The 22,442-nt window shown below is 42.8% G+C and overlaps 1 protein-coding gene across 1 annotated transcript in view; it reads right to left on the minus strand.

The window, feature by feature from the left end:
- bcar3 (BCAR3 adaptor protein, NSP family member) overlaps positions 1 to 22,442 on the minus strand; it is a 143,737-nt gene that overhangs the window by 34,314 nt on the left and 86,981 nt on the right. Inside the window, exon 4 of the mRNA XM_084311259.1 lies at positions 3,527 to 3,655. Coding sequence (XP_084167385.1) covers positions 3,527 to 3,655 — 129 coding nt within the window. The remainder of the gene's footprint in view (positions 1 to 3,526; positions 3,656 to 22,442) is intronic.

The raw sequence follows: 22,442 nt of genomic DNA on the forward strand, positions 1-22,442 counted from the left end.
TACTCCTCACCTACAAAATTTTAAATGGGCTTGCACCGCTCTATCTATCCGATCTCATCTCTCGATACTCGCCCGCTCGTGCTCTGCGCTCACAAAATGCGGGGCTTCTATCGATTCCTAGGGTTAAAAAGAAATCCACCGGCCACAGAGCCTTTATCTACCGCACACACAAATTACCTGCCGTCGTCAGGGGCGCGTGCTCTGTCGAAGCTTTTAAATCCCTGCTTAAGACCCATCTTTTCTCTCTCTCCTTCAACCTATTCTGATCTCACCTTGTCGGGGACTGACCTTTAGATTAATCTGTCTAGTTTAGTTAGGATGTCTATTTGCTCCCTTGTCTGCTTTTCTGCAGACATAGGAGAACCTTTTAACCTCTGTCTCTGTCTCAACCAGTCCCATGGAACAGCTTCATACCGTCTTCTGTCTGGCCTGCAGTGCTGAACCCTCTGAGTGACTTCTCCTGCCCCCACGGGGCATACGGCCCTGAGCTATTGTCTTGTATCTCATCCTGTATTCATACGCTTGCAGTAGTTATATCTATTACTCTATTTTACAATTTTCTTATATACTATGATTCTACTGTCACCATGTATGCATATGCTCACTACATGTATTTATTGCTCCATCTCCGCCCACTACAAACATGGGAACTCTCTAACCCCCTCCTATTGCTAGGTTTTAGTGAGTTTGTCCTTACGCATGTATGTCTGGGAGTGTTGCATTTATTAAAAAAAAATTTGGACCTTATGCATGGTGTTCTTGTTTTGTTCTTGACTTATTGTGATGTTTCTTCTTGACTTGTTTAAAGAAGACATGTCCGGCCCATGGGGACATTAACGTGTGTTGTCGGGCCTTACAAATACATTTGATTTGATATATATATATATATATATATATATATATATATATATATATATATATATATATATATATATATATATATATATATATATTAGGGCTGTCACGATTCGTCAACGTCATCGTCTATGAAATTTCGTCATGATCGACGCATCGTATTGTTGTTACTTGTATGCCTTTTGTGGTGGAAATGTTAGACGCTCAAAGTCATAACATGCACAAAGTGTAATCTTTTCAAAAATATTTTTTAGCATTTTTACAGCTTTATTGGTCACGCAGGACCGACAGAGGAGAGGGCGAACGGGAGGAGAGGTGGGGAAGACATGCGACAAATAACGACAGGAGCTGGGATCGAACCCGGGTCGGCCGTGTAGGTGCGCGAGGCATTATGGTATGCGCCACGAGGGCGCCCCGCACAACGTGTAATCTAATGAATCACGTTCAAAATATAAATAACTTATCTTAAACCACTATTCGTGATTCTGCCTAGAGCCAGGACTCGACAGTGCATGTTTCACGTCGACTCCAGCTGGAAGGAAGGGGCTGAGACCGATACCCCACCTCCAATTTTTCAGCTCTTCAGCCCTGCGTTCTACAGCCTGTGATAACTCCTCTTGCGAGTCACGCTGTTTCTATGTAAACTCCGCAAGCAACGGGTCCATGTCCATGCCGCAGTAAAAACCTTAACTAACGTTAGCTGTTAATGCTAACGCCAACTAAGCCAAGCTAAATAGCTCACAGGTACAGGAAAAGTCAGTTTCGTGGAGTTCCAATATTGAGGAAAGGGGGGTGGCGGGCGGTGATCAATGATGATGATCAATGAAGTAGCCAAATGTTACACTATAAAAACTAACTGGATAGTTGATGATAATAAATATTTCACTTCATTAGCAAAAATATTGTAAAATCATTAAGTCTGCTATAAGCTATAAGCTATAAGCTATAAGCTATTCTCCCGCTCTCTCTCTCAAGAAGGTTATCATGGTGCTATTCACCGCCAAAGATGAAAAAAAAAAGATTATAAAAAATAGAATTGATATTCTCCTTTGGTTCATTACAATTTACTCAAGCTTAGTAACATGGCAATACATTCCCTGAGATCCATAGATGTCCCTAGATACCAAGAACATGCAAATGTACCTTGTAGAAGTGGAGCAATCTTCCATTCACTTAGGTATGTATTTTTAGGCGGATTTTCTGAAAATAGGGCTAGGGCTCAAGAGGTTAAAAGAAAATGTATTTTATTTTCATTAGTCTTCCCGGTATTTTACTTTGAAAAATTGCCACTTCCGCTTTTGCCTCACTCTTTTTAGTAAAATAAGTCTCCTGCTCCCCTTCGCGTAATTCACTCACAGCTCGGGCTGTGGTTGTAGTAGAGACATGATCATAATCAGGTTTTTATGCACCGGAGTCTCCCGAACAAATAGATACAGTGTACATACACTGAGCTATGGTAACCTTCGCGCACTTACCCCCTACCAGTGAATGCCTCTCACCTGGAATAGGTGTTAGGTGGGCAGTGATGTACCTGAACGCGTTCAATGAACGATCGTTCGTGAATGCGTTCGTATTTTGGGCGAACGTGAACTGAACGTACTGTATTTCCGCTAAATGAACGTAATTGAGAACTCGTTCATTCTCAGCGATGTATAACGGTGTTCAAAAGTGCGTTCATTCTCAGCACTATATTATAATGGCGTTCAAAAGTGTGCCAGATTGCATATGCCTTTCAGCCGAAAACCCAGTTGCGGAAAACCACCAAATCTGGCAACCGCTCTGGGCGGAGCTTCGGGGAGTCGGGTAGTTGTATAGCAGCAGCACTCGCACTTTTAGAAGGCGCTGCACTCGCTCAGAGTCAGACTCTATGCGGCGTCGGCGTACAGTATGAGCATTTAAAAGAGTTTTAGTTGAAGTCAGTAAATGTTTTGCACTTTGAATATTGAACTTTGAGGTACAACCTTAGTTTCATACCTCAGCCTGGTTCCTACCTCGTGTTGTGTTAGTACAGAGTTATGTCGGCACATGTTTATATGTTATATATGTTTATTGTTTACACAATGACTACTTTCACTTTTGGTACTTTAAGTATATTTAGATTACGTTTTTCCTCATGTTTTTGAAAATATACTGTAGAGATGAAAGCTGCATCTGCTACTAGTGTGGACTGAATGGACGGCAGCAAAGCGTTATGGAAATGCCAGTATTCTGGGTTGTGGCAATACATTTGACAAATAATAGCTTGCAGCAACGTATTGAAAAAATAACTATAAACTATAAATTAGTTCATTTTTGAAACCATGAACTTTAGTTCAAGATTTTTTATTATGAACTATGAACTGAACTAGTTCATTTTAAAAATGTGTGAACTGTGAACTGAACTAGTTCATGTAGAAAGTGAACTTTCCCAACACTGTAGGTGGGAGAGGGGTTAAGTGGCAAAGGCCAGTGGGTATTTGTAGTTCTGCATGCATCTTAAAAGAACAGCCAATAGCCCCTTTGAAGTTCTGTAGCTCAAAACGGGCTATTGTGTTATCATCTTTGTTAATAAGACATAGATTGAAAGGTATCCACCCGATTTTGTACAAGTGATGGCTTATTTGGCAGGTAAGAACCTGTCCTTTCATATAATGTAAAATGTATATTATTAATATATAGGTAGTATAATAACCTGTCTTGGTATGGCTCCGTGGTACCAGGCGTGGCTCTGAGGTTGGTCACAGTGCATCTTCAGTTCGTCCTCCAGCTCTCTGCGTAGCTTCTCAGGAGGTCCGTCCATGATGAACTGATCCCTGGAGAACTAGATAGATAGATAGATACTTTATTAATACCCTTGGAGAAATTCAGGGTATCTCACATAGCTCAATACAATAGACACAATAGAGGTATACAGACAATGACAGTTTCTCAGTTATGTCTGCATCATGAATTAAAAAGTAAGCACATGATAAAAATTCAAGTAAATCATATCTACCAATAATAATAAAAAAGTGATAAGATAAAAGCAGGTGTATAAAAACAGGTGTGTAAAAACAGGTGTATAAAAACAGGTGTACAAAAACACATAGATCTCAGTAAGATGGCTGGCCGCTGCACACTCAGACAGACCATATTAAGATGGACAACCTTGCAGGACACTCAGACAGACCTCACTAAGATGGCCGACCAATCTGGACAGTCTGATAGACCTCATTAAGATGACCGACTTATCTGGACAGTCTGACAGACCTCACTAAGATGGCCGACCTATCTGGACACTCAGACACGTTCTTGGCAACAAAACAACCAGAAGTCTGTTATTTTCAATGGAAGTGAAATGACCAGGAGTAAAGTGTACCAATATGTGCCATGGCAACAGACCAACCACTAACTAACCACTAACTAACCACTAATCAACCACTAGCCAGTCATTAACCAACCAACCACTAACCAACCACTATAACCACTATCTAACCAGCCACTAACCAACCACTAACTAACCACTAACCAACCTCAGTGAGCAGACAGCTAGAGACATCAGTAACATGGTGACCTCAGTGAACAAACACAAACCTAACTACACAGAAATGTCCTCACATCTATGGCGGACCGGACAGTAGCAGGAAGTTAGCAACCTGCACCAAGACAGAACCATAAACACTTACGTCACAACTGACGGACCTTTCCATAGCACTCTCTATCTTTGTCTCTCTCTCTCCTTGTCTCTCTCTCTCTTTGTCTCTATGTCTCTTTCTGCCATTGGAAAGAGGAGATTTGGCCCGATCCATATATGTGCGACTTGGCTATAATAAGGTAATTTATATGTCTGATATTCTATATTCTATAATAATATTTCAAATTGCATGTGTCCGGATGGCAGAATTCAGTACTGTATCTACAAAACGAACGAGCTCAGTGGCAGTTTTTCATGTCTGATCATTTTTAGCAGGGTGTTAGGTGTTATTCACAGTCAAAGATGAAAAATAAAATTTTATTGATATTCTCCTTTGGTTCATTACAATTTACTCAAGCCTAGTAACAGACACAATATGTCTGACACTGGGAATACATTCCCTGAGATCCATAGATGTCCCTAGATACCAAGAACATGCAAATGGACCTTGTAGAAGTGGAGCAATCTTCCATTTACTTAGGTATGTATTTTTAGGCGGATTTTCAGAAAATAGGGCTTAATAGGTTAATAGTGGTTTAAGATAAGTTATTTATATTTTTAACGTGATTCATTGGGCACTAGTTAGATTATGCGTTGTGCATGTTATGACTTTGAACATCTGCCATTTCCACAGCAAAAAGGCATACAAGTAACAACAATACGACGCGTCGATCATGAATATGCAAATCGATGAAATTTCATCGTCGATTACATCGCCGTGGTCGACCAATTGTGACAGCCCTAGTTAATAAATATATCAATTACATGTTGGAAACAAGGTTCATTGAAGGGCCTGCATCATGTATATTGGGCATATTGCCGGTGGAGGCTGAACTATCCTCACAGTTATGTTCTTTGGTAAAACGGGCCCTCATAACAGGATGTAGGATAGTACTGAGGCATTGGAAATCGACAGAGAAAGTCAGCTTCAGATAGTGGAATGATGAGCTTGCTAGATTTGCCTCTTTTGAGCAACTTACATAAAATACAAAATACATAAAGTTAACAATAGCTTACAGGGTTTCAGAAATATTTGGGGTCTCTATTTAGTAATGATAGGTAAATAAAATCAGGATGTCTTGTTATGTCCGATTTATATTCTCTGTGCATTTTATATTTTATACAGTAGATATGTGTAACTTTGTCATGTAATGGCTGATCAACGTGAGAAATGCGCTGGATTTTATTTAATTTTTTAGTTTGTTTAGTTTGTTTTCTTATCCTTTTAGTTTTGTATCACAATGATGCGTTGTTGTAAACATGCAAAGAGACTGTTTGAATTATGGAAAATGCAATAAAAAAGTTTAATCACAAGGGGAGCTCCAGTAGCTCACCACGTACCGCGAGTGCCATTTCGGCGCCGGGGACAACCGTGCTCGTCACGGATCTGGGGTTTAGCGAGTTCGAATCCCGGACTGCAGCCGTGCCTTTCCCAGAGTGTCTTCCCCCCCATCTGAACCCTTTCAGCCTGTTTCTGTCGGTCATCCTTGACCAGAATAAATGCGATAAACGTATAAAAGAGCCAGGGGAATGGCCAAAGTTTAAAAAAAAAAGAAAAGTTTAATCACAAAAAAATAAAAAAGTTGTTTTATTTCTTGATTTATTTCTGGAAACGGGTCACAATAACATCATGCTTGACTCTGTCATTTGTTACAGGCACACATATTCTGTGCAAGGCTTCTATGAAGGCTTTGTGAGTTTTGCAAGTAATGTGTGTAGAATGTGTGTGTGTGTGTGTGTGTGTGTGTGTGTGTGTGTGTGTGTGTGTGTGTGTGTGTGTGTGTGTGTGTGTGTGTGTGTGTGTGTGTGTGTGTGTGTGTGTGTGTGTGTGAGAGAGAGAGAGAGAGAGTGTATGTGAGTGTGTGCGTGTCTGTATATGTCAGTGTGTGTGTAGTGTGTGTGTGTGTGTGTGTGTGTGTGTCTGAGAGTGTGTATCTGAGTGTGAGTGAGTGTGAGTGTGTGTGTGTATTGTACACCAGATCTCAGTGAAAGCATTGCTTATTGATCCGTCATTTGACCTGATCTGGTCCCGCAGGCAGAGTATTGATCCCATAATATAGTGATTAGGTCACTATAGTGTGGTGTTTGAAACATGGTCATACATAAAGCATGAACAGGCATCAGTACTAAATCCAACCCTCTCTATCTTGTATTTTATTTTTTTATTATTTTTTAAACAAACATATAAACAAACATGACAACACACGATAAGATATACAAGCATTAATTGTCAGGGCACATCCAATGAGATCACCTTTTAGTTAGTTGTCTTATATAAGATATACCCATAATACCTGTTATCTAAAAAAAAAAACCTACACACATATGCTCAGCTCGAACCCCCCCCCTCCCGGACCCCACCTTGAGAAGTACAACCCTCTCTATCTATGAACAGGCGTCAGAACTCAACCCAACCCTCTCTATCTATGAACAGGCGTCAGAACTCAACCCAACCCTCTCTATCTATGAACAGGCGTCAGAACTCAACCCAACCCTCTCTATCTATGAACAGGCGTCAGAACTCAACCCAACCCTCTCTATCTATGAACAGGCGTCAGAACTCAACCCAACCCTCTCTATCTATGAACAGGCGTCAGAACTCAACCCAACCCTCTCTATCTATGGTTCTGGTCCATCAGTATTTTTCCATGTGTAACCATGACGATATGACCTTGAGATATTCAATATTCAATAGAGAGATTAAGATACATATATTCACAGACGTGTGGACACAGAGACACAGAGACACAGAGACACAGATACACAGATACACTGAGACACAGAGACACAGAGACACAGAAACATGGACACAGAGACACAGAGACACAGAGAGACACAGAGAGACACAGAGACACAGAGACACAGAGACACAGAGACACAGAGAGACAGAGACACAGAGACACAGATACACAGATACACAGAGACACAGAGAGACACAGAGACACAGAGACACAGAGAGACACAGATACACAGATACATGGACACAGAGACACAGAGACACAGAGAGACACAGAGACACAGAGAGACACAGAGACACAGATACACAGATACATGGACACAGAGACACAGAGACACAGAGAGACACAGAGACACAGAGAGACCGATACACAGAGAGACACAGAGACATGGACACAGAGACACAGAGACATGTTGACACAGACTCACACACACACACACACACACACACACACACACACACACACACACACACACACACACACACACACACACACACACACACACACACACACACACACACACACACACACACCATGTAATCACAACATCCTGGGTTAGAACCTGTATCGGGGCTGACGGGAATGTTTTCAGTCTCAGTTTCAGTCGTTGTCATGGTAACTTTTTTATTCCAATGCTTTTCTGTTGTTGTTTATTGCTACCGCTGCCTACATCAGAGAGGACTCACAACTTGGCCTTTCATTCATTCATTTGATTATTCACTGATAATCACTACTGAAGCTTTGATTATTCGCTGATAATCACTACTGAAGCTTTGATTATTCACTGATAATCACTACTGAAGCTTTGATTATTCATGATAATCACTACTGAAGCTTTGATTATTCATGATAATCAATCACTACTGAAGCTTTAATTATTCAATAATAATCACTACTGAAGCTTTGATTATTCACTGATAATCACTACTGAAGCTTTGATTATTCACTGATAATCACTACTGAAGCTTTGATTATTCATGATAATCACTACTGAAGCTTTGATTATTCACTGATAATCACTAATGAAGCTTTGGTTATTCATGATAATCACTACTGAAGCTTTGATTATTCATGATAATCACTACTGAAGCTTTGATTATTCACTGATAATCACTACTGAAGCTTTGATTATTCATGATAATCACTACTGAAGCTTTGATTATTCATGATAATCACTACTGAAGCTTTGATTATTCACTGATAATCACTACTGAAGCTTTGATTATTCACTGATAATCACTACTGAAGCTTTGATTATTCACTGATAATCACTACTGAAGCTTTGATTATTCATGATAATCACTACTGAAGCTTTTATTATTCACTGATAATCACTAATGAAGCTTTGATTATTCATGATAATCACTACTGAAGCTTTTATTATTCACTGATAATCACTAATGATGCTTTGGTTATTCATGATAATCAATACTGAAGCCCTCCCAGCACTAGACTTCATTGCTTCACAGTAAATATCAGTCACTATGTCTCTACTCTGTGTTTCCTATACATCTCTACTGGACTGTCTAAAAAAAGCTAAAATGCCAAACTATATCTCCAAAGAAACTCTCTCTCTCTCCCCCCCCTGTCCCTCTCTCTCCCTCTCCCTCTCTCTCCTCTCTCTCTCTCTCTCTCTCTCTCTCTCTCTCTCTCTCTCTCTCTCTCTCTCTCTCTCTCTCTCTCTCTCTCTCTCTCTCTCTCTCTCTCTCTCTGTCTCTCTCTCTCTCCCCCTCTCCCTCTCCATCTCCCTCTCCCCCCTCTCTCTCTCTCTGTATCTCTCTATGTCTCTCACACACACAAACAGTAGAAACACACACCACCAATATGACAGACCACACGCCCACATTTGTCATTTTAAATATCAGCTAGCCACTATACGCACGCACACACACACACACACACACACACACACACACACACACACACACACACACACACACACACACACACACACACACACACACACACACACACACACACACACACACACACACACACACACACACACACACACACACACACACACACACACACACACACGCACACACACTCCAGTGACTGACCACATGCCCACGCTGGTCATTCTAAAATAGCAGGAGCCTCTGTCTAAACTAACTGGCTGGAATGTCAGAATGCTGCTGTAAAACACACACACGTGCACGCGCGCACACACACACACACACACACACACACACACACACACACACACACACACACACACAGCGTGTACATGGTGTTCTGTAAGGGGAGAGAGAGGAGAGGAGAGAAGAGAGAGGAGAAGAGAGAAGAGAGGAGAGAGAAGAGGAGAGGGGAGAGAAGAGATAAGAGAAGAGAGGAAAAGAGGAGAGAAGAAGAGAGAGGAGAGGAGAGAGGAGAGAAGAGAGGAGAGGGAAAAAGGGAGAGAAATAAATAAAAAGCCAATCACATGCCTCCTCAATAAGTCTACCCTAGATACCACACACACACACACACACACATTTGAATACTTTATTTGGTTCCACAAATTATATTACATAATGTAACGGTTGTGACAACGTCACCTCAAACTTCGATGCCCCGAGTGGGAGTCGAACCCCGGTCTCCCACACCGCGGGCAGCAACACAGACCGCTATACCAAGAGGTGAATTCACTACTTCGCAACGTGTCTATCTGTCTTTTGAGGATGTGAGAGTGAGTTTAACCCATAGCACCGCTACTCACCCCAGCCCTTCTTGACTGCGCTTCACGATACCATCCGTTACACATATACAGGGAATCAAATATATCGGGGCCAAGCAGCACTGAACACTTAAGGGTACACATAGCACCTCCTTCTCCACGCGGCTAAAATGCCAATAATAGCTGAGACAGAGCAATATTTGGCAATTTGTTTGGCTTTTCTCTTTGACATTGCAGCAATTCTCAGACCGCTCATGGTCCATTTATATACATGGACATGACTTCAGAAGTATACTATATCTACACTTGTACCCAAGGCTGGTTATCACATCGAGCAATGGTTGGTAATATATTTTATATACTTGTACTGGAAAGCCTGGTCCATGTACAGGTCAAAGGCACAGCCTACTTCTAAGATTAGCATCTCCTTGTGGCTGGTGTCAACAAAAACAACATCAGGTATATTTGGGAAGACATCATTGGTAAAACCAAACCATTCTGGCAGCACTCTAGTATGCTTGTACATTGCTGCACTAGATGGTAAGATGGTAAGAAGACCAGACGAACGCTATACCTCCTGAGCCACTGTCTAACCCTAACTTTCAGATTACCAGATGACCGCTCTACCTCCTGAGCCACTGTCTAACACTAACCTTCAGATTACCAGATGACTGCTCTACCTCCTGAGCCACTGTCTAACCCTAACCTTCAGATGACCAGACGACCGCTCTACCTCCTGAGCCACTGTCTAACCCTAACCTTCAGATTACCAGATGACCGCTCTACCTCCTGAGACACTGCTAACCCTAACCTTCAGATGACCAGACGACCGCTCGACCTCCTGAGCCACTGTCTAACCCTAACCTTCAGATTACCAGATGACCGCTCTACCTCCTGAGACACTGCTAACCCTAACCTTCAGATTACCAGACGACCTCTCTACCTCCTGAGACATTGTCTAACCCTAACCTTCAGATTACCAGACGACCTCTCTACCTCCTGAGACACTGCTAACCCTAACCTTCAGATGACCAGACGACCGCTCGACCTCCTGAGACACTGCTAACCCTAACCTTCAGATTACCAGACGGCCGCTCTACCTCCTGAGCCACTGTCTAACCCTAACTTTCTGATTACCAGATGACCGCTCTACCTCCTGAGCCACTGTCTAACCCTAACCTTCTGATTACCAGACGACCGCTCTACCTCCTGAGCCACTGTCTAACCCTAACCTTCTGATTACCAGACGACCGCTCTACCTCCTGAGACACTGTCCCCCAGGTGTGTCTGTGTATCACAGTGTATATTATAGGCGTGTTCGAGATTGATTTCGGCTCACCTCGAAAAGAGACGAGAGTAGCCGAGTGCAGCCGGGGGAGGAGTCAGAACGTCGGACACTTCAGATTTGACGACAGCCTCTCGTCTAGTCTCGCATGGCAGATACGCATTCACGTTACCACACACACACATACACACCTGTCCAGCTCATTATAATGCGATGGCCGTGTGCAAAATTAGATTAGATTCAAATGTACAGCACACCATATACTGCTATAGTGGAATATACTATTCATAATCCATATTGTCTTGTTGCATGCTCCTGGCCACCGCAGCGCGCACGCAGACACAACACACACACACACTGCTGAATAATTCTGTTTTGCATCAATATATATATATATATATATATATATATATATACTGTATATTGAGACAAAACAGAATTATATATACAGTATTGAGGCAAAACAGACGACGCGTGTGTGTGTGTGTGTGTGTGCGGGATACAGTATCAGATCAGCTGCTGCATCGTTAATGAACTATAGATTTATATGGAATTCGTTAATCTATCTAGCGATTGGGTTAACTGAGAGCCAGATTGCTTAGAGGAGTACTGTACATAGAGCGGTAATGCTCAGATTGCTCATTGAGTCATGACTATAAATGCCAAACGTAATTGCCATATTTATTATCATTATAATTATTTTATTCCGATGATAGAAACAGTCCGTCTATAGAATCGACTTGAAGAAGCAATCACCATTTGTTCAGGGGGGTTGATATGTTATTTTGATATAAACTCCGACAGCATTCATTACTCTGATAAAAATAATTTGGTGTCTACCGTGTCTGACAGCTTGAAGTTTATCATGATAATATGATGATAACTTTATTTGAGGAAGCTCTTGGTACCCAAACTCCTGTATCCAATAATAATAATAATAATAAATATATCTGATAGACGGGACCCGTACTGTCTTATTGTACCCATTCTGCAATCGGTTAATAAAGTTTTCAATCAATCAATCAATCAAACGTCTCATAACTTCCTCTTATGGGCGTGGCTGGTGGTGACAACCAGGTGACAACTTTTCTGAGCCAATAGGCGCTTTGCGCAGAGACAGCAAGTTGTTCCCCATCATGGATTTGCATGGAGCAGCCGGCTGAGAGGTACTTTGGAGCCTCGCTCTGAAGGCTGTGCGTGGCTCGCTCCCGCGAGAGTTCCGCACCTCGTCTCGTCAGATTTCCAGAGCAAGTCGGACAACATTCTAACCGTCATGCAACGCGCTTGGCGAGGCTGTAGTAAAACCTGCGCATAACTGCGTCCGCCTCGCCAATCTCGAACACGCCTACTGTCTCTGTATATCTGTGTGGGACTGTTTAAAAACATGGTATCTCGTGTATAAACCCGCCTACCCTTAACCTCATTGGACCTTATACTCCACCTTAACCGCCCATATGAAGACACACCCACTCCCATATCGGGGGATCTCTAACCTCTGTCTGCTGTTCCCTCCCTTCCTGTTTACACTTCCTGTTTATGTCCTGAAGCAATCGGATTGGCCCTTCCATGGGGCTCCTTACAACCCTATAGGGATTGTAAGGATAGTGTGTGTGTGTGTGTGTGTGTGTGTGTGTGTGTGTGTGTGTGTGTGTGTGTGTGTGTGTGTGTGTGTGTGTGTGTGTGTGTGTGTGTGTGCGTGCGTGTGTGTGTCTGTGTGTCTGTGTGTCTGTGTGTGTGTGTCTGTGTGTCTGTGTGTGTGTGTGTGTGTGTGTGTGTGTGTGTGTGTGTGTGTGTGTGTGTGTGTGTGTGTGTGTGAGGAGAGAGAAGAGAAAGAAGAGAGGATAGGAAAGATGAGAGAATACAGAAGAGGAGAGGAGAAAGAGGAGAGATGAGAGGAGAGAAGGAAGAAGAGAGATGAGAGGAGAGAGATGAGAGGAGAGCAGAGGAGGAGAGGAGAGGAGAGGAGAAGGAAGAAGAGAGATGAGATGAGAGGAGAGGAGAGCAGAGGAGGAGAGGAGAGGAGAGGAGAGAGATGAGAGAAGGAAGAATAGAGATGAGAGGAGAGGAGAGCGATGATAGGAGAGGAGAGCAGAGCAGAGGAAGAGAGTAGAGGAGGAGAGAAGAGGAGAGGAGGGGAGAGAAGAGGAGAGGAGAGAAGAAGGACCTCCCGGGTGATGGATGTCTGGAGAACAGATGGAGAAAATGGAACAGGGGGAGAAAAAGAGAACGGAAGAAGACCTCAGGCAGTCCGGAGAGAGTGCCATAGAGAGAGAGAGAGAGAGAGAGAGAGAGAGAGATACAGAGAGATACATAGAGAGATAGAGAGAGAGAGATACAGAGAGATACAGAGAGAGAGAGATACAGAGAGATACATAGAGAGAGAGAGAGAGAGAGAGAGAGAGAGAGAGAGAGAGAGAGAGAGAGAGAGAGAGAGATACAGAGAGAGAGAGAGAGAGAGAGAGAGAGAGAGAGAGAGAGAGAGAGAGAGAGAGAGAGAGAGAGAGAGAGAGATACAGATCTTGATGGAGAGTATGCTTCCTGTAGTTTAGTTTAGAGTTGATGACGTGGATTTGAGCCCCTGGGACCATCTGTGCTAAACACACTTTTATCTCCAGGGAATCTTACATGTTGCTCTGTGGTGTCGACATAGAGACAGAGAGACATAGAGACAGAGAGACAGAGAGACATAGAGACATAGAGACAGAGAGACATAGAGACAGAGAGACATAGAGACAGAGAGACAGAGAGACAGAGAGACATAGAGACATAGAGACAGAGAGACAGAGAGACATAGAGACAGAGAGACAGAGAGACAGAGAGACATGGAGACATAGAGACAGAGAGACAGAGAGAGACATAGAGACAGAGAGACAGAGAGACATAGTTAAAATTAATTGAATGTGTTATTGAACCAATTGCACTCTATGGCAGTGAGGTGTGGGGTCCACTTACAAAACAAGACTTTACCCAATGGGACAAACACCCCATTGAGACCCTGCATGCAGAGTTCTGTAAGATTATCCTACATGTCCAGAGGAAAACTACAAACAATGCATGCAGGGCAGAATTAAGCCGTTACCCACTAATACTAAAAATACAAAAAAGAGCAATTCACTTTTGGACACACCTAAAACGAAGTGACCCCCTCTCGTACCATTATCAAGCCCTGCAGTGCCAAGAGCTGCGGAGCAGCAGGAACCCCCTTACCCAGCTGGTCCTGAGGCTGAGTCCACAAACCTGCTCTCTTAACACACCTCAGGAACAGAACACGTCACCAATAAGAATAAATCAAATTACTACACAGCTAAAACAAAACTACATCACCTATTGGAAAACACAAACAAAAGCACAGAGCAAAATGCAGTGCTATCTGGCTCTAAATCGACAGTACACCATAGCAGATTACTTGAGCATGGTGACTGATCAACAACTAAAAAGAACCTTGACAAAATACAGACTGAGTGAGCACAGCCTCGCTGTTGAAAAGGGGAGGCACAGGAAAACCTGGCTCCCTGCAGAGCAAAGGCTATGCTGTCATTGCATCCTCAGTGAGCCTGAAACTGAGTTGCACTTCCTCACCAAATGTGAAAAATATAAATATATTAGAGAAACGCATTTAAAAAAATTTGAATTAATAAAAAAAGGCCTTCTCGCACTACCAGATACAGAAAAACGACCAGTCCTACTAGGGGAGGACTCAACAAGCTGTGAACTAGCAGCAGCATATGTTGCTGCCTGCCACAAACTGAGGGACAGTGAGTGACAGTCACCTGACATGTTTACGCCGTAATACTTGATGTTTTATTTTACGATGATATTTTGTATGTACTTATATCTGTTTGTAATCCATGTTTATGTTTAATATTGCTTTGGCAACATGTAGAAGTACGTCATGCCAATAAAGCCATTTGAATTGAATTGAGAGACATAGAGACATAGAGACAGAGAGACATAGAGACATGGAGACAGAGAGACAGAGAGACAGAGAGACATGGAGACAGAGAGACAGAGAGACAGAGAGACATGGAGACAGAGAGACATAGAGACAGAGAGACAGAGAGACATAGAGACAGAGAGACATAGAGACAGAGAGACAGAGAGACATAGAGACAGAGAGACATAGAGACAGAGAGACATAGAGACATAGAGACAGAGAGACATAGAGACATAGAGACAGAGAGACATAGAGACAGAGAGACAGAGAGACATAGAGACAGAGAGACATAGAGACAGAGAGACATAGAGACAGAGAGACATAGAGACATAGAGACAGAGAGACAGAGAGACAGAGAGACATAGAGACAGAGAGACATAGAGACATAGAGACAGAGAGACAGAGAGACATAGAGACAGAGATACAGAGAGACATAGAGACATAGAGACAGAGAGACAGAGAGACATAAAGACAGAGAGACATAGAGACATAGAGACAGAGAGACATAGAGACAGAGAGACATAGAGACAGAGAGACAGAGAGACATAGAGACAGAGACATAGAGACAGAGAGACATAGAGACAGAGAGACAGAGAGACATAGAGACATAGAGACATAGAGACAGAGAGACAGAGAGACAGAGAGACATAGAGACATGGAGACAGAGAGACATAGAGACATAGAGACAGAGAGACATAGAGACATAGAGACATAGAGACATAGAGACAGAGAGACAGAGAGACATAGAGACAGAGAGACAGAGAGACAGAGAGACATAGAGACAGAGAGACAGAGAGACATAGAGACAGAGAGACAGAGAGACAGAGAGACATAGAGACATAGAGACAGAGAGACATAGAGACAGAGAGACATAGAGACAGAGAGACAGAGAGACATAGAGACAGAGAGACAGAGAGACATAGAGACAGAGAGACATAGAGACAGAGAGACAGAGAGACAGAGAGACATAGAGACATAGAGACAGAGAGACAAGTGAATGTTCTTAACACATTGGGCGCCAAAGACGAGTTAACTCTAAGGTTGAAGGAAGCACATGATTTTAGGAGAATACAGCAGGGGACACACACGCCACTGTGGATAAATGGGGCTATCGTGGACAGGGTGAGCAGTTTCAAGTACCTGGGAGTCCACATGACAGAGGACCTGACATGGTCAACACACATAGATTCTGTGGTGAAAAAGGCGAAACAGCGCCTCTACCACCTGAGACAGTTAAGGAAGGAGAACTATGGTTATATCTCATCCCTCTCCGCCACTCTCTCTCCCCCTCATCTCCCTCTATCATCTCTGACCCTCTCTACCACTCTCTCTCCCCCTCGTATCTCTCTCCTCTCTCCCCCTCATATCTCTCCCATCCCTCCCTCTCTACCACTTTCTCTCCCCCTCATCTCTCTCCCCCTCATATCTCTCTCATCTATCCCTCTCTACCTCTCTCTCTACCACTCTCTCTCCCCCTCATATCTATCTCATCCCTCACTCTCTATCACTCCCTCTCCCCCTCACCCCTCTCTAATCTCTCCCTCTCTACCACTCTCCCTCCCCCTCATCCCTCTCTAATATCTCCCTCTCTACCACTCTCCCTCCCCCTCATCCCTCTCTAATATCTCCCTCTCTACCACTCTCCCTCCCCCTCATCCCTCTCTAATATCTCCCTCTCTACCACTCTCCCTCCCCCTCATCCCTCTCTAATATCTCCCTCTCTACCACTCTCCCTCCCCCTCATCCCTCTCTAATATCTCCCTCTCTACCACTCTCCCTCCCCCTCATCCCTCTCTAATATCTCCCTGTCTACCACTCTCCCTCCCCCTCATCCCTCTATAATCTCTCTCTATCACTCTCTCCCTCGCTCCTTCCTTCAAAGGTGTGATCTTAGTCATTTATAAGGAGAACCCACACTTGCACGTGTATAGTGAACGTTATTGATATTGAAACAAAGACACTGAAACCAAGGAGAAATATGTATATGATTTAAGTGACTGTTTTGATAACCATTGATATTGATACCAAGGAGAAATGTAAATGGAAGTGTGGAATATATGTATGACGCCCCCTTCCTCCCCTCCCCTTCCCCCACTCCCCCCATTGTTCACGGGTTACTTAACTGCTCCCCCAACTGGGGAAGGGGATCTTTTTACCTGACTGACGGAGCTGGTCTGTTCTAGGTAAGATCTCCAGCCATACTCTCTATTGTTGTATTGATTTGATTTGATCTGGGTAATAAACCTTATTATCTGGACCCTCTGAGTGAGCAAGTCATTTGACTCTATTCCTATTTGAATACTATTATTATCCTACAATTTGGCGTCGCGAATTTCGAATTTTGTGCAGACTGATCTGTTCTCAGGTGTAGAGAGAAAAGGATTAGTTTAGGCCGGCCGGTATCTGGAACACATTGGTGTGATCCCCACTTCTCTCTGCACAAGGTGAGCATTTACTGTGTGTTTTAATATTCGAGACTATGGCTGGACAATAGAATAAAGTGTGTTGAATATCTGGGCTGTATTGGGATTCGTTACGGGGGAAACGCGTGTACTCCGGTCCTATATCAGGAGGTTCTGGTAGGATTTGCTATAGGTTGAAGTGCTATTCCTGGTCGAGTCGGGGCCGACCAAAAGCTAAGGCACACAAAGGTTGTCAACAAAGGAAGATACGTGAGCTTATTAGAGTGATATCATTGGAAAACGCGACTCTTTTAGAAACTATTCTATGATTCTTGTGGCAAAGAGGCGGGACGCTAGGACCGAGAAGCTGTTATAATCTAATTAGATTTAACAGAGTAACGATATATATTCATAGATACAACCTTAAACTAAGCTCACTCTTCCATTCCTGAAAACGATATATTTGGATTAAATTAATCAATTAATCATACAGAGAGCGGGAAGGAAACTAGCGATGCCTCGACAGTACGTAAATGTACATTTAACGGGACATTAATCGCTGGTTGAAGGGACCGAGACTATGATTAAAAGGTATATATAATCTAATATATCGCTATTAAATTTCGAAGTTCAGGATTCGGTCGTTATGCTTTAATAACGGTGTATAGGTATATCAAGGGTATAAATGCCTTATCGCAGCAGGGTGCTGGGCGATTAAACGAACAGCGATCCAATACAGACCAGGTATATACACACGTTAACTTTTATGTATTTTCGTTTGTTTGTCTGTTTGAGTCTTGTTTGTGTGTGCACAGTATTATAACCCGCTGAGGTGTTTATTGAGTTAAGAACGAACCGGCTGATATCGCAAAGCATTGAGTTAACGTTATACGTTATACGTTATACAAGGAAGCCAGGAAAGTGATTTCCGGTAGTGATTTCCGGTTGGGAATTGTAGTTTTGGTTCCACTTCCGGTTTCACGATAGGTAATGATAACGGCGCTATAAATTACATAGTGATAACGATACATAAAGTAATTGGAATAATATGTATAAGGATTCAACATCTAAATTAGGTATAGCAGTATACAACTGAAATACATATATCTTAGAATCAGACCAGAAAAAATTAACTTTGACTTGAATGAATACCTAAATTGGTTCTCTAGAACAATATAGATTGCTACAGTTAATAAGCTATAATTAAGATACCAAGTATATAAAATAAGTTATAATTAAGATACCAAATATATAAGATTGAGTGTCTGGTCTCCACCTTATATACAATTATTTAGTTATAACTAGAAATAGGGCATATGTTCTAGTTTTTTTTTTGTCTGTCTATCTCTGTCTGTCTATATCTCTCTCTCTCTTTCCTCCTCACTGTTTACCAGTCTGATCATATCAGGGACGTTACATCGAGGGCAACGCGGGGCATATAGCTGGTATCATGGGGCGTTCACTAAGCAAAAATGACGTTACCGGCAACTCTCCGTGCGACTTCATGCTAACAAAATATGGACCTATAGCAGTAAAATATTTGGGATTGTGGTCAAAATGGACAAAAAACAACTGGCCAGTCCTAGGGTGTTTTCATAACGGGAAACTTAGAGGCGTACGCGAAAGTTTCCGTGAACGTGCCAGATCGTTTACCGTGAGAAAACAAAGTCGTATCGAACATGCATTGGTTTTGTGGCAATGTGAAATTGATTTGAGAAATATGACACGTTTAAAAGAAGAGGCGGAAAAAAGTATTATAACGCAGTCTCAAACTAAAACGCTTGACAACGGAAAATACAGAGAAAGTAACACAAGGCCCAATATCAAAAATGTTAAAGGCCTATATCCAAGCCTGACCGCAAGCGTGGTAGAAGACGATTCAGACGATGACATATCCACAAGAGTGACGTTTAACAGAGACGCACATGTGGTTTTAGATAGCAACCCAGACGAAAGAGAAAATGTAGAAGCAGGACCATCAAGGAACAATAGACCTGCTAGTTCACCAACAGTGCAACCACCGTCACCACCAGCGGATAAAATAGAAAAGGTTAAAACACCTCCGGAACCATCACAAATGGTCACTAGATCCGAGAAACCGACCAGCACATATCCTATGAGGATTGTCCCACTAGGCGAAAATGTAAACGCTACAGTTTACCGACCATGGTCACCGACAGAATTAAAAGGACTCGTTGAACAATTTCCCAAACCCGACAGAGACCCAATGGGTTTTATCGAACAATTGGATTTAATATGCCATTGCTATAGCCCGACCCCTAGGGACATGAAACAGCTAATGTTGGGATGTCTAGGAAATAAATATCACAGCGTCTCAACGCAAATGGCTATTCCAAGCAGTGATGCCTGGAGTGAAAACAACACTAGAGAACAGTGTATTACTGCGATAACAGCCGCGGTACAAGGTTTGGCAAGGCGAAATGCATGCATGTCAAATATCACAGCTTGCGTTCAAAACGAGTCTGAAACAGTCGATGCGTTTTACAGTAAATTCAAAGCGGCTTGGGCCGCGAACAGCGGATTAACGGCAGACGAGGGACTCGCAATCCAGGTATCCTATTTCGTTAACGGCCTACTACCACACGTTGGAAAACATTTGAAAGCCGTCCAGTTAGATTGGGAGAGCTCTCCTATTACAAACGTTAAGAACGCAGCCATCAATATAGAACGACAGCATCACGACAAGAAACGTGTCATCAAAGACATCGGAGTCTTTGTATCTCGACCAGAGGTGGTAAAAGAGGAAACAATACACTGCTATCCAGCTAGAAATTATTACCCCCAGGGAAACAACCAAAGGGGTGGGGGTGGGAACACGCGAAACGGGCCTCCACAGAGGAACGGGGTACAAACATGTTACCACTGCAATCAACCAGGACACCGAATACAGGAGTGTCCCCATGTAACATGTCATATTTGCCAACAAAAGGGTCATGTGGCGTTCTATTGTCCAAAGGAGAATAGAAACAATGGGAACAAAGGGGAATATATGCAAAGAGACTCACGCAGGCCCCACAAACCCCATCCTAGCGCCCCACCATATGCAGATTACACTATGGCGGATCCGTTCAAAGAAGACGAGGCGACGAATGTCGCATAGAGGTGCCAACAGGAAAAAAAGATCTGTCTGGAGAATGTTATGCAAATATTAACAGCAAATCCCGAAGAGGAACCCAAAATTAACTTAATGATAAATAACAAAGAAGTTACTTTCATGATAGACACCGGGGCCACACAATCATCAATTGATGAGAGCACAATGGCATTACCCTTGTCTGGACAGTCTGTATTAACAGTCGGGATAAGCGGTGTCCCACAGACAATCCCTTTGTCTATACCAGTTAAAATAGAATCAACTAGCGATTCTTTTTCAACTGAACACTCTTTGTTATTAACATCTAAAGCAGCAGTTAACCTTTGTGGACGAGACTTGCTTTGTAAAATGAACGCTAACATTTACTGCTCACAAGATGGAGTCTTTTTACAGCTACCAGAGAAGGGAGAAAGAATTGAAATACAACAGATGATGTCACAACGAGTGGGAAATGTGATAGAATACAGATGGAAATTAAATAATGATCCTATCAATGAGTTTGTTTCCACAGCATTGAAAGAAATAACAGAAGCCGACACAGGAGTGAACGCGAGGTGTTTACAGATGAAGTTCCTGGCCGAACACCACGTAACAGCGTCCAAATGGGATACAGACGTACCAAAAGTATATATAGAAAAGGTAAAATCATCCATTGGTAAGACCACACTGTTTCCAGCATTCTCAGAAATATACATCTCCCACGAGGGCATTGCAGCCACAGTAATCTTATCAGAAGTTCAAAGAGTGGCAATTCATGACTCTGATTATACCCCACACATAGCTATCGCATTCGACACGGCGGAAGGAGAACAGGACTTGTCCCCCATGATGAAGAGACTACAGACAGACAAAAGAACAGCTACCTCCCACACTGTTAAGATGAAAAATGGGTGGAATTTAACTAGATTGAAAGATGGATACATAATAGCCACACCCCCATTCATGATTGAAGGGCCATTGATATGCATACCAGAGCCCCCACACGCTGTTTTCCTTCCTGAAACTTCATTGTCTAAGGTACCCCATAAACTGTGGGCATCACACTCCACTGAAGTCGGGCTAATGACATCTGCAGTCCCCCACAGAGTCACACTGAAACCAGATTGTACCCCTCCCAAACTTGAGCAGTATCCGCTGAAACAGGAAGCCATCGATGGAATAACACCAGTAATAGAATCACTACTATCACAAGGCATTTTAAAACACTGCGAAAGTCCTTGCAACACACCAATTTGTCCCATTATAAAGGCTAACAAACGTGATTGGCGATTTATACAAGATTTGAGAGCCATAAATCAATGCGTGATCCCCATCACCCCATTGGTTTCTGATTCATCTACAGTAATGGCATTAATTCCCACAACAACAACACATTACACAGTAGTGGATTTATCCAGTGCATATTTTAGTTTCCCAATCCATGCCGACTCACAATATCTTTTCGCTTTCGAATTTAATGGTAAACAACTGACGTGGACGAGAGCACCACAAGGATACACAGAATCAGGAACATTGTATAGTCAAGCTTTGCACCACAACCTAAAAGATATACAGTTCCCCGGCGGAAGTACACTGTTAATGTTCATAGATGACCTATTGTTGTCATCCCCAAGTGAAACAGCATGCCACACAGACTCTGTCATACTATTGACTGCCCTTGCAAACAAAGGACACAAAGCGTCATTGCCAAAACTACAGTTTTGCAAAACCAGAGTAAAATACCTGGGACACACACTCGACGGTTCGAAACGGGTAATATCCCACACCCGAGTACAAGCTCTGCAAAACTGCCCCAATCCAAA

Source organism: Notolepis coatsorum, assembly GCF_963971535.1.
Source record: "Notolepis coatsorum genome assembly, chromosome: 3".
Taxonomy (NCBI): Eukaryota; Metazoa; Chordata; class Actinopteri; order Aulopiformes; family Paralepididae; genus Notolepis; species Notolepis coatsorum.